General features: G+C 38.2%; 1 protein-coding gene across 7 annotated transcripts in view; it reads right to left on the bottom strand.

The window, feature by feature from the left end:
* CDC14B (cell division cycle 14B) overlaps nucleotides 1-10,977 on the bottom strand; it is a 102,556-nt gene continuing 91,579 nt past the window's right edge. For 2 of the 7 annotated variants that reach the window (XM_060101487.1, XM_060101481.1), the window contains exons 13-14: nucleotides 8,552-8,668; nucleotides 192-3,620 (exon numbers count right to left, since the gene is read on the bottom strand). In XM_060101487.1, coding sequence (XP_059957470.1) covers nucleotides 3,584-3,620; nucleotides 8,552-8,668 — 154 coding nt within the window. In that variant the 3' untranslated portion in view covers nucleotides 192-3,583. Of the gene's footprint in view, nucleotides 3,621-3,836; nucleotides 3,985-7,954; nucleotides 8,359-8,551; nucleotides 8,669-10,977 lie in introns of those variants that run through there. The other 5 variants (XM_060101486.1, XM_060101479.1, XM_060101480.1 and 2 more) reach the window with 4 other exon arrangements.

Here is a 10,977-nt window from a genome sequence, read left to right as displayed (position 1 = left end):
TTCAACATTTCGTATAAAACCAGTTACAATACACAAATGTGACAATATGTATCAAACTATATAGATATGCAAAGTTTACATGCCATTATGAAGCTTTATCTTAAAAATACCTTCAGGAAAATAAACATTCATTCAACCAGTTCTCTCAGCTTTATAAAATATGATTAGAAATATACATTTTAATTTAAAAAAATCAAGACAATGATTGATCCAATACTGATTAATCAGTTACATTTTAAAAGTTTTAATAATCTATACATGAGTGAAGGTTAGATAAAAGTCTGCAAATCATTAATATAAAACTGCAGTAATATAATCAGATGAATATATCTGCTGACAGTTAATTCTACTGGGCAATTAAGGAGGTAATTTCCTACACAGATTAGGTGAACTGTCCAGTCAATTAAACACATCTGTAGTATTTCCACTTAGTGACATGGAGGATACCCAGATTTAGGAGAAAAGGAAGAGCAGCAGCTAGCCCCACAAGGACAGTTTCGGTGGGAAAGAACTATGAAAAAATTAAAATATGTTTTTAAAGTTGTTTGTGATGAGCACTGCTTTCCAAAATGCAATCATCACTTTAAAAACTGTATGAAGAGAAGCAGCTCAGCCACTTTCTGACAAACATCAAAGGAACGCAAGGCCCACTGGTCAAGCAAGGGAAGGGCTCCCGGAGCTCTTGGCATGATGCGGGCCAGAACACCTGATGGTCCAAACGGCTCACCCAAGGGGAGACACATCGCCTCATGAGAACACTTGGGGACTCCTTCAATCTTGTCGGGGCCCAAGAGGTAGAAATCACCCCTGTGAGAGGCGGAGGAGGGCAGGGAAGGAAGTGGGTGGGGGACAGGCTAAGAGGATCGAGTTCACAACAGAAAAATTCTGGAGACTAGAAGAGTGGCGGGCCGCTTAGATGCAGCTACATCTTGACAAGTAAGGCTGCTTGTTTTAGTGAGGCACTGCTCAGGATCCATCCCTCTTCACCGACAGGTTAGAGGGATCTCTAGTTTTTCTGTAGCATTACATAATGGAAGTCTGTCTATATGTCTAGGTACCCAGTTTGGCAGACCACCCTTCTTTTGGACTGTCCCTAACTCTTGATGGTTTGAGTCCCCAGAAAGCTTCAAGGGCACCTAAAAATATTCATTTCTAATTTTAATTCCAATGGAAACTGTCTTGGTGTACTTTCAAAGTTATTTAAGGCTCTGAAGTTAAAGAAATCTCTCCATCTGACATGCCTTGTTTCATATTCCATAGCAACAAGATCTTCTATAACAAATTAAAAATGAGAATCTGAGAAGATCCTTGGGTATGTTAAAGTTTCAGTTGGGGGCCGGGGGAAGAGTCTACTTTTATTCACAGCAGGAAGAACTTTCCATCAATCAGATCCAGAGACTCCCTAGATTCTAGATGTCCCCAGTACGTTTAACACTGGGCTATACAATCCATCTGAAGCACTATCCCAAATTGTGTGTTCCAAGGAATGCTTCTTTAACAAATGACTAGTTTGCTATGACTAATTTCAGTGAGCCTGTCAAATACAAGGATTTTTAGAAAGAACCACAGTGACAGCAATTCTAGCTGGAAACTTGAGCAGCCACACAAAAAGGCAATTTGTAAAACAAAAAGTACATTGAAGCCCAAGAGACACCAAATGGCTTATTCACTGTGAGGGTGACGGCACATTTACTTGTTCTGACCAGCAAGAACGGTTCAGATGGAAGTTTGATTTTCACAACTACCGGGATTATTTATGTAGGAGATGGCCTTTAAAAGTATAAAGGGAAGAAGAGTTGCCCTGAGAATTCAGTGTTTAATGCCTGGGCACAGCTTGAATATTTAGTATCATCTCCCAGACCAACACAGCAAACAGAAGGTTTCCCCTCCCACTCAAAGCTTAATGAAGAGCTGTCTTCCCTCAGGTAAGTAGGTCTTTGTATTTATGAACTTCCAGGGGTAGAAAAACACTGTTTTTCTGAGGTCTAGTCCTCAGAAAAGAGCTGGCATGGCCCTCATGGTGCCCAATGAGGAGGAGATGCTTGTTTGGCCAAAACAATGGCATCTTCCATCTCCCCTCAAAACTAGGCAACCTTACAATTTACTCCAAGAGAGTAAATACCAAAATAGATCCACCGTCTTCTAATTAGTTTCTGCATTAACAGACTTTTTAATCTGTTTATTCCAACCATTCCTTATTCTTCATATTTGTATTAAAAAAGGCAGCTTTTTAAAAATGGAATTGCCTACTGACCTGATTCATTCATCTTATAACGTGAAGGCATTTTGCCTTTTAATATTGTATCATCTCCCCATTCTCCAAACTAGGACAGGCAAACACTGGTTAACAATAACTACACCATTCACTTCTTATGAAGTAACCAAGATGATTACAAATATTTTTTTCTTTTGGGCCCCATTTTTTTTTTTTTAGCAGCAAATAAATTCTGTTTTGTGATTGTTTTACATTACAGACTCTGCTGTGTGTCTGTGGGGTTGAGGGGAGAAGGCACTCTGCAAAGAGTTATTAGTTGTATTCCCTAACCAAAGGCAACAGTGAGTTTCTTATTTACAAACAACTGAAATCCAGATACGAATAACTGTCACTGAAACCAAAGGGTGTGTGAATGGCCTTAGGTCATTCACATAACAAAAAAAATCCACAATGCTACAGAGAAAGACCCTAACAAAGTAACTTTTCAAAAAAGTCACCATTATTTGGGATCACTGTTTCCAGGGGAAACACCAACAGTGTGGGGTTTTTTCCTGCATGGAAGGAAATATGATTTTAATTTGTATGACTGGGCAACCAAATAGTGGGCAGCCTTGGCATTCTTCAGTCTCGAAATGACAAAGGAATGACTTACAACAGTCTTCCAACTCTGAAGCCAGTTTCTCCTCCTGAGTCTTCTAAAGCTACTATTAACGTTCTCTTGAAAGTTTTAGGTTACCAAAGTACCGCAACATGCAACAGTCTTCAAATGTGGTTTTCACAGATTCTTGTTAATAAAGCACTCTTTGGTGGAAGACAAGCAGCTTGGGTACTTGACAGAGTTAACATTATAACAGTATTACAAATACTAAAGTGAAGATGATTAAACCAAATAGTATCAAATTACAGAAAGTACCATTTCAGTAATGCTTGTTTTATCTTTATAAATTTTGACACAGGGTGAACAGCAAATAAATAAGTAAAAAACCTCCATCAGACCCTCAATTCTTCTGAAGGCCAGCAGGTAAAATGATTGCCATCACAGGGACACACGTGCACCACACAGACTAGTCAGCTCTCCTGATAACAGAGGGCTTTGATATTTACACCTGAGACTAATTTACAACAACTTTTTTGTTAAAGACATTTCTATAGAAGGAGAGTTGGGCCCTCTTCAAGTCATTCACTTGTACCCAAACTCATGTAGCTATTTAAATTCCAGTGGACATTTTCTTCATTGAATAAACTTCTTAGGTGGAAAGCAGCTAAGGCTTTTGCAATTCTGTTTTGTTTCCAAATAAATTGTGCTAAAGTCCCGTTGTAGTTTTCTGTTCCTAGAGTCTTCCTTCAGTTCTGGTCACAGGTTTTTACTTAACGCAAGACTGTTTTAGTCCTTGAAATGGAGGGACTACAGGGGAAAAAAAAAAGGATTTTACCATGAAGGCTTTTAAGTGTCCCATATGTAGTTATCAAAGACAAGGAAGGCAACATAATAAAAATATTGACATGCTAAAAAGTATACACTTTGTATAATTCTTTAATGACAGATACTTTGGAAAAGACAGTACAATATCAACCATAAAGTAAAGCCAAACAGGAGAGAAGAGGCAGAGCAGAAAAAGGTTTAGTTCTGCAAAAAATTAAAAAACAATAAAAAAACAATAAAAAAAGAAGGGAGAGCAAAAGCAGTCGAGCAATGAGAGTACCATAATGCCATTAAGGGCATTTGTTGCAAAGCATTCCTTTTCCTTCTTTCCCTCTGAGGAATCAGGCTGTGGGAAAAGTGGAAAGAATGAAAAGATAAAGAAGTGTTACTTGATTATTTCCAAAGCCAGAAGTCGGTCACAGAAAAAGCTGGGGCACAGCAAGCAGTTTCCAGTTTAGCAGAGCGCAGCAGGCACCCCGCACCTGCTCCCACCTTGCTCCGCACTGCTGCACAGCTGCAAGGGGACAGCCGCCGACCCTTTGCTGTTCGTGAATAATAGACCTACATTGATCTTCACCCTACCTCCTTTCTTTCCTTCCCCAACTGATCACTTTAACTTTCAACTAAATAGCAACTTTCAGAGAACAACTAAGGCAAATGAAAAGAGAGAAACCAATTCCAATCTGGAGGGTGACCCTCACTTGGATGATGATAATGGTGCTCTATCAGAGCAGCTCATCTGAATCAAACATTTAGTTTTCCGAGACCCCAACAGAGTATTGAGTATAAAGGTCCAGGTTAGTTGGTGGAGCCAAGAGGGAAAATATCTGAAATTTCAAAGGGAGATTAATATTTTAAAGGAACAGAGGTAACCAGCATAAAAGAGTACTTAGATACAACGTTCTGGGGCTTCTACAGTGATACAGTTTTTAAACATAATGGCGATGACAAAGAATTAAAGCCCAGAGGTGATGGAACAGACACTGAGATCTGAGACTCTAAGGAACAAGAAGCAGTGACAGGTGTGATGATGGCAAACGTAACAAATGAGAAGACTTAAAAAGCTGAAGTCCTAAATGTAGTTACGCCAACTGAAGGGCTTGTGAAGAGACTCATGGTTTTAGCGGCTGAAGAAAGAGCCCGAGCATTTATCTTCCTCCAAACTATGAATAATTAGGTACAAAATACCCCAAAGCAATGAACATTGGTTTGGTTTGGCAGGTGGAGCAGAAAGTGATGTTTCCCAATGATGCAACTTGGAATAAAAAAGGCACTTATACATGACAGTTTTCTTAGAAAACAAATGAAGTTATAATTTTTTAAAAAAGAAACAAAAGACTGCCCCAAAGAAACAGTATAAGCTTACAGAAACATGCACTCAATGGGTGAGCAGTGTAAAGACATGAACCGAATTGAATGACATCAAATAAGGTGGCTACAGGTTCTCAATCGAAGGCTCGATGATGAAATGTTCGAGACTCATTCTCAGGGAGCTCTTCAGAGTTGATACAACAACACTGAGAAATAGGCCAATTCTATTTAGCTGGTTCTTCAGTGGATTAATTATCAAAACAGAAACATTAAAATGGGTTTCTAGCTCTAACAGGAAGTGGGACGTGTAGAAGCCCATTAATTTACTTCTCTGGACTTAAGAAAGGGGATGAGGAAGGTGCTACACAGACTCCTCTCAGCACCCCATCCGCCACCAGACACTCCAGTGTTTCTGTGCCTGAACTGCCACAGCTGTGCCAGAGCAGAGCTTGTCACCCACGATTTAAGCTTAGATGTGGCTAATGTTCAATGGATACATGGGAGAATAATCAGTCACCTGCCATGAGAGAAACATGGTGGCAATTCTTCCCAACAACAAATACTTATGACAACACTCATATTTTTTCAGTCTCCAAATAACTGCTCTTTTGACATGTTCGTGGAAAAGTTCTTCAAAGATGTAAAGCCTCTCAGTAAACTGTCAAAAATCAAAAGAACCAAATCAGTGGAAAGTGAATTTTGGTGAGGTCTTCATCCTGGAAAGCCTCAAAGAGTAGAATAGAACATGGAAATGAAAGGTCAAGTTCTATGGCACAATAGAGATGATGATGATGACGTACAAACAACATCAACCTGCAAGAGAGAAGGCCTCACAAATGGGAATAACAGCAGACCGGCAACCCTGGCGCCTTGCAAGTGTTTATGAATGTACACGGAAATGGTGCAAAAATGGTGTACTATTTTGTGTGTGCATGTGTGTGTGTGTACTGCTGTTCAAAGAAAAGATTTCTATTCAATACTTTAAAATTACTCAACAATCTCAGCTCATATTATTTTGTCCTGAATCAGATTATGTACAATTGTGTTAATTCTCTCACTACCCTCCAACCAAAAATGAATACTATCCCATAGGACAAAAACTTCAGGCTACAGCTTGGGTGCTGACTCCCATTACTTCCTAGAAGCAGGGAATGGGACCTGTGCATAACATATTTGCCTTTCTCTTGTGAGCTGTACGTGGTCACAGTTAAGGTGATGTAAATACAGGCCAAAGCCCAGAAGGAGGTAAAGGAGACCCGGCACGGAGGGCATGGTTAAAAGCACTGTGAAACCCAATTAACTCTCGTGGTTTTACTTTTTTGACCCTCCAAATCTCTGAAAGTCCATTTCAGAATTTAAAAGAAGTTTTTTTTTTTTGTTTTCAGCACTATCCCGAATGCCTGAAAACTGCTTTCTTTGGGCCATTTCAATATTTGGTCAAGCTATTCAGTTTGAACTCTACTTTAGAGCCCTCAAAGCAACAAGTCCAGGGACCTCAGGCAGATGCTCACCGCAATCAGGAACCACCTCTGCTGAGAAACACAAGCTTAGATCACTAGACAAGACCTAGATGGAAAAACTGCCATACGTCCACACCCTACAAGGAGCGTGGTATGACCGGGCAAGTGCAGTCCCGGCTCCAGGACTCTAGCCAACTCCTCTGAAACCTGGAGAGTGCCATCCAGAAAAGCAGAAAGCAGAATTAAATGTGCAAAACACACTCGGCTGTGATAGAAGTCTGAAAAGAATATGTCCATTCAAAACATGTCTAACCAGCATTGACAGCAGGCCCTTTATTTGAATTTTTAATAATTTAATTTACATAAAAGTGTCCAAGTTAAAAAAACTCGCATTTCCCCTCATTTATTGTAGAAAAGTTAGAAAAAAAGAAAATGATAAAAAAAAGAAAAAAAATCCCCAAATGTCCTACCAACCAGAAGAACTGTTAGCATTATGGCATATTTTTCCTTTATCTCACTTCTCTACATATATATTGGGTTGGCCACAAAGTTCTTTTGGGTTTTTTTGGTAAGACGGTACGGAAAAATCCGAACGAACTTTTTGGCCATCCCAACAGAAATGTCCACATCTATAAATATTTAAGCTTATAAATATTTACACATCTATACACTTTTACACACATATATATATAAAGTATATTTTACATTTACAAACTTAGAGCAATACTTCATAATTTTTATGGGTAGCCCTTTTCACTTATTGCTCCATGAGCAATTAACCCAGGTCATTAACTTTCCTTTGAAAACATGACTCTCGATTCATTTGGCAGAATTCATCAATCATTTCCTATTTCTTACTATTATAAATAACATTCTGATATTATGTTATAATGTACCTAAATCTGACTTTTTGTCAGTATTTCTCTAATATTCTTCTCAGTGAATTAGAGTAGAAAGAGTAAGAATATTTGATACCTTTCTAATGAAAAGTTTTAAACCCTAAAATCATGAGTCAGTGCCCAATTCTCAAATACTTGTATTGAGGCACTATCACGTTCTCTGGCAAGTAAAAGATTATAGTAAAACTGTACAAAAGAATCAGCAAAGAAGGAGAGTTGGCGGAATGGAACAATTCCTTACAAAAGCAAAATACACAGAGCTCTCTAGATTGTCAGTGAGTCCCTCAGGACACACGCTGACGTGGGACTGCACCGGAGACTACCTTAGCACTGAAGGTCAACACAGGCCCAAAGCCTCAAAGATCTGAGGGCAGGGAAGTCAAAAAGAAGCAAGGAAAACTGTGAAGGACATTTTAAAGTCTGGTTCAGATTATCTTCAGGTTGCTTGTGGTCTCTATAAGACAACACTGTGCCCTGAGCACAGTACTGTCACGTTCAGGACCTCATGGGTTGCCAGCTCAAGGCAAAGATACACAAACACAAAAAAGGTGCCTGCCTGCCTATCCCTCCTGAGATGATAGGAAGTGGGCAATCTGCTCTCCCCTAAAAGGGGATCTGTTTTTGGAGTATGTTAAAAATGAAATGTCTCAGTTCATGATAAACATCCAAAAACAATGGTGAGTAATGGATTTGGTCACAGAACATGTCCATTTTTTTGTGAAAGCCTCTATTAATGAAGGAAGTGAAAGATGCTGGGCCAGAAAGTGAAAAAGCTAGCGCCCTTGGGTATATATAGACTGTGGCCAAGAGGATAGTTGCTAGGTAAAGAAGGATCCCAAACTCACGAGAGTTCTCATTTTTCCACCATCACACTTATTTGCAATTAATTCTCCAACAATTATGCTGGATCTGATATACAGACAGAAGGATTTCCTCCAAGTCCTGACAGAGAGCTTTGGAAGTTCTTAATTTAAGAACTTAGAAGTACAGCATTCTCAACTTTCCCATATTATGACCCAGAGACCACATTTCCAGTGTTGAGAATCACCTCTGTAAAAAAAACAAAACAAAACCCCAAATTAAAATGGTCCAGATTTTCTTAGATGATGAACAAGTGAAACATTTTTGATTAATTTCCTACCACAGGGACTCTGCTTTCTCCTGTCTTCATTTCTATCTCCAGAAGATTAAACTGGAACACCAATGCTTAGAACATTTCAGAAGAGTAGAATTCTTTTCTCACCTTTTAAAACTGCTTTTTCTTGAAGCAGATCTGGTGGTTCTTTTAGTAATGCCTGCACTGCCAGAAATGTTAGGTTCAGATGTTTTACAGCTCTGAACACTGGACTGAAGAATTATTCTGAAAACAGTTGGAAAAAGATAACATTATATTCACCGAAGCAATTTGCAAATACTTGACAGAGGAAGGCATTTTTGCACTCTAGTGCAAATTATTTTCTTGAGAATGGACAGGATTTTCCATAAACACATTTGCCAAAAAGAAAACCTGAAACACACTTTTACATCAAGGTCTTTTGAAATAAAGCATCTCATTTCCCTATGAAGGTTTACACAAAGATAACCAAAGAACTTTGCTTTTGGAAAATGAAATGACCTGGCATGTCAAGCAATTCCCACACCAAAGAAATCAATCGGTAAGGCAAATTTTTGTGCCCCAAAGTAAAAATAAATTCTCAGAATTCTAGTCATGAAACAAGAAATCATTTAAAAACCCCAAATTCTAAAGATTACGAATATAAATATATATACAGTATTCACTCTTCAGAGCTGGAAGTACAAGCAATAGACATCAAATCAACAGTAATTTTTTTTATAACATTTCAAATTTTAAAAGTATGTTCAAAGAGAATTTTTGGGGCTGGCTTACAACCACTTACAAAGTCACCCAGTACCATTAAAGTGAAGCTGTTTAACTTTTGTGAAACTTGATTTAATTAAACTCTAGACATCTCAAGGAACTGAGACCTATGGGAGTAGACCGCCCAGGAGGCAAATTCATGAATCAGAAAGAACACCCTCAGATAAAGCCCACACAGAATACCTGTTCATAAGTAGAGGGTGTTTTAAAATGCCTCACTGAATTGTCAGAGGGACAACAGCAGAAAACACCAAAAAATTTTACAAGCAATTCTTTTCTTCAAGAGATAATGACTAAAACACTGAACTGCATACATACACATTTACATATACTCAACTTTTATTTATCTGTGAGAGAAAATACTTGAAAAAGCTTTCTCCTCTCATATCCAAACATAAAGGTGAGATAGCCAACAACAACTTATGAGAACCCAGCTCATGCGTCAAAAGAAACCATTACAACGAACTAGCAGTCAGTCCTACCTCCTATGCCTGTGTTAACACCACATTAGTAAATAACCAAAGCCAGGTCCTTAAAATGTAGTAAATTCTTAGAATCTTAATATTACTCAAACCATGGGATATTCAACATTTAGTAAAATACTAACTTCTCATCATTAAAAAAAACAATGGGTTGTACTGCACCAGAGCAGAAGTCTGGAGGTCAGTAGTTTTCCAGCCATTTGGGGGAGAGAAGTAGAAGGCTGAGGGAGGGGAACTCCTAGCCTAGCTGTTTCTCCTTATCCAAGAACCATTTCTGAAAGCCTTATGAATCAGGCCTTCAATATCACTGAGGGAAACTGATCCTGGGTAAATGAGCCAATGCTTGATTCGGGATTTCTGATAAAGTTTTATCCTCCTAAATGTTGACTGTTTTAACAAAATAGAAAATGTATATGCAGACATAATTATATTATCGAAGAGGGTACCAACTGCCCTGGCATATAAATTCTATCCTCGAAAACAAGGATTTATTTTTAAATTCTTTCTGATTTGATAAAGTGAAGAGGAAATATTTAGTTGTCTTTGTTAAGAATGTGAATCTAGAATTTTTCATTAAAAAAAAAAAAACAAACAAAAAGGAAACAAACTGCAGCGCTTCCATTGCTATTTCTAAGGCCCAGGCCCCGGGCTTGGTGCTGCCACTGGCTGTCCGGAGGCCTCTCACTCACTCAGTGAGGTTCATGAGTTTTATCTCCATTTTTTACAAATGGAGAAAATGAGACTCCTGTTGGCTTTTTTTGAAATACAACATCTACTTTTCAAATAATTTGAGGCCACTTATGGTCAAAAGTATCAACTATCACACTGTAAAATCATTAATATGAGGAAAAAAACAAGAGCCAATACATTGCCTGCTTAGGAAATTTACCTCCTGATTTCTTAAGTTAGCTATTATGTTTAAATACTACTCAAAACAAGAAATTACTGCTAAATCATATTTTAGGCTGATAGGAAACATCTTTTTAAAAGTACTTATTTCCCTATAAAATTAGTGTAAACAATTCATGTGAAGTAATATAATATTAATAGCTAATAATTGATGTGCGATTTTGAAAATGAGAGCATGATAGAAATTTGGAATGCATTAATCTCATCAGTAAAGATTCAGGTCACCAGTTATTTACATTAAGAACAGAGCAGTTATTACATCTGTAGGTTATACATCAATAAAGTGGGAAGGAAACACAGCAACTACCCTTAGATATTACCTGAGATATCCTACAAGTTAACACCCTAAGGTGGGTTAAGCTAGTAAACGTGTGAAGTATTCACTCTGCCACAGGGATG

The sequence above is a fragment of the Mesoplodon densirostris genome, chromosome 6 (assembly GCF_025265405.1).
Source record: "Mesoplodon densirostris isolate mMesDen1 chromosome 6, mMesDen1 primary haplotype, whole genome shotgun sequence".
Classification (NCBI taxonomy): Eukaryota; Metazoa; Chordata; class Mammalia; order Artiodactyla; family Ziphiidae; genus Mesoplodon; species Mesoplodon densirostris.
This window is presented reverse-complemented; position numbering and strand designations above follow the sequence as displayed.